The sequence below is a fragment of the Branchiostoma belcheri genome, unplaced genomic scaffold (assembly GCF_001625305.1).
Source record: "Branchiostoma belcheri isolate BF01 breed outbred unplaced genomic scaffold, Haploidv18h27 scaffold169, whole genome shotgun sequence".
NCBI classification, from domain to species: Eukaryota; Metazoa; Chordata; class Leptocardii; order Amphioxiformes; family Branchiostomatidae; genus Branchiostoma; species Branchiostoma belcheri.
Window position 1 is genome coordinate 242,307 of NW_017803146.1, and position 1,199 is coordinate 243,505.

The 1,199-nt window shown below is 41.5% G+C and overlaps 1 protein-coding gene across 1 annotated transcript in view; it reads right to left on the reverse strand.

The window, feature by feature from the left end:
• LOC109466520 (IgGFc-binding protein-like) overlaps positions 1–1,199 on the reverse strand; it is an 18,522-nt gene that overhangs the window by 7,920 nt on the left and 9,403 nt on the right. The window contains exon 2 of the mRNA XM_019764245.1: positions 1,028–1,182. Within this exon, the coding sequence (XP_019619804.1) occupies positions 1,028–1,182 (155 nt within the window). The remainder of the gene's footprint in view (positions 1–1,027; positions 1,183–1,199) is intronic.

The following is a 1,199-nucleotide window of genomic DNA, read 5'->3' on the forward strand; positions in this document are numbered from 1 at the left end:
CCCCCAAAGTGCCCCAACAGAGGCTATATGTGGATGTAGCCGGGGCTTGTATAACATCTTAGAGCCCCGGCAAAGATGAAGATGAAGATAATTGTTCCGTAAGGGACGATAGTCTTTTAAAGATTGTAAGGGACTGTGACTTAATCACGACGGGGGCTAATGCCGACTTCCAACCACCTTTGACCTTTGTCTGTGTGTTTGTCTGTCTGTCTGTCTGTGTGTGTGTGTTTGTGTTTCCGCACATTTGTAGTCAGCATAACTTCATAACGCCTTTATGGATTGTAATGATATTTGGTATCCTGGTAAGTCTTAGATAGACAAAGGTCAAGATCAAATATAGGTCTCCTGGTGGATGACTTTGGTACTGCAGCAGAACGTCCTTTTTTTGTCTTTTGTCCTGAACATTGTATGGTCTTTAGTACTCTTTACTTTTTGTTGATAGATATAGCGTTTCCTGTCAGGAATAAATTGTGTGGGCTTGGTCCTCCTAGCACCTAGTTCTGGAACTGCAGGGGACTTTCTGGCATTTGCATAATTAATAACGACATTTAGATAGAGTAATGATGTGGGATACATGAGAGCCTAGCGGTACGCTAAAATCAGTTCTCAGAGGTGGAATGTGTTGGTAAATAGTTGAATAGCTGAATAGTATTTTAGTGGAAAGAAACTATTCCTGTACTGGGACTAATGAGGGGGTCACAATTCTAATCCAGGTCCCTTCCGGGTTGTTTAAATGAACAAAAATAAAAAAAATCATTAAGAATATGAAAAAATTATGCTTATAGTTGTCTTTAAACGTTGTGTGTGATTTATCGTCTTTTTTATTATTCGTTTTGTTCTCAGAAACTCGGCCGAGCCCCGGCTTGGAAATGTGACTCGAGCATTAGAGAGTATTTGGTAATTATGCCAGCTAGAGGAGAACCTAGAGGTACGTCAAAAAACCTCAATAGTCAAACAAGAAGTGAGATTTCGTAGGAACAATGACAATGACCATGACAGTATCTGTAGAAATGAGACAAAGACTCGCCTGCCCATTGGTGACCGTAACTGTGATCGGAAGTGTGATCGTAACGGTCGCTGTCGGAGATTGGGTGGTGATGAACAGTGCGGGCTGATGTTCATCCCTCTGAAAGTTTTCCAGAAATGTCAGCAAGAACTCGGTGCCCCTGTTATCTCGGACGCCTGAAAAAAAAAAAAAA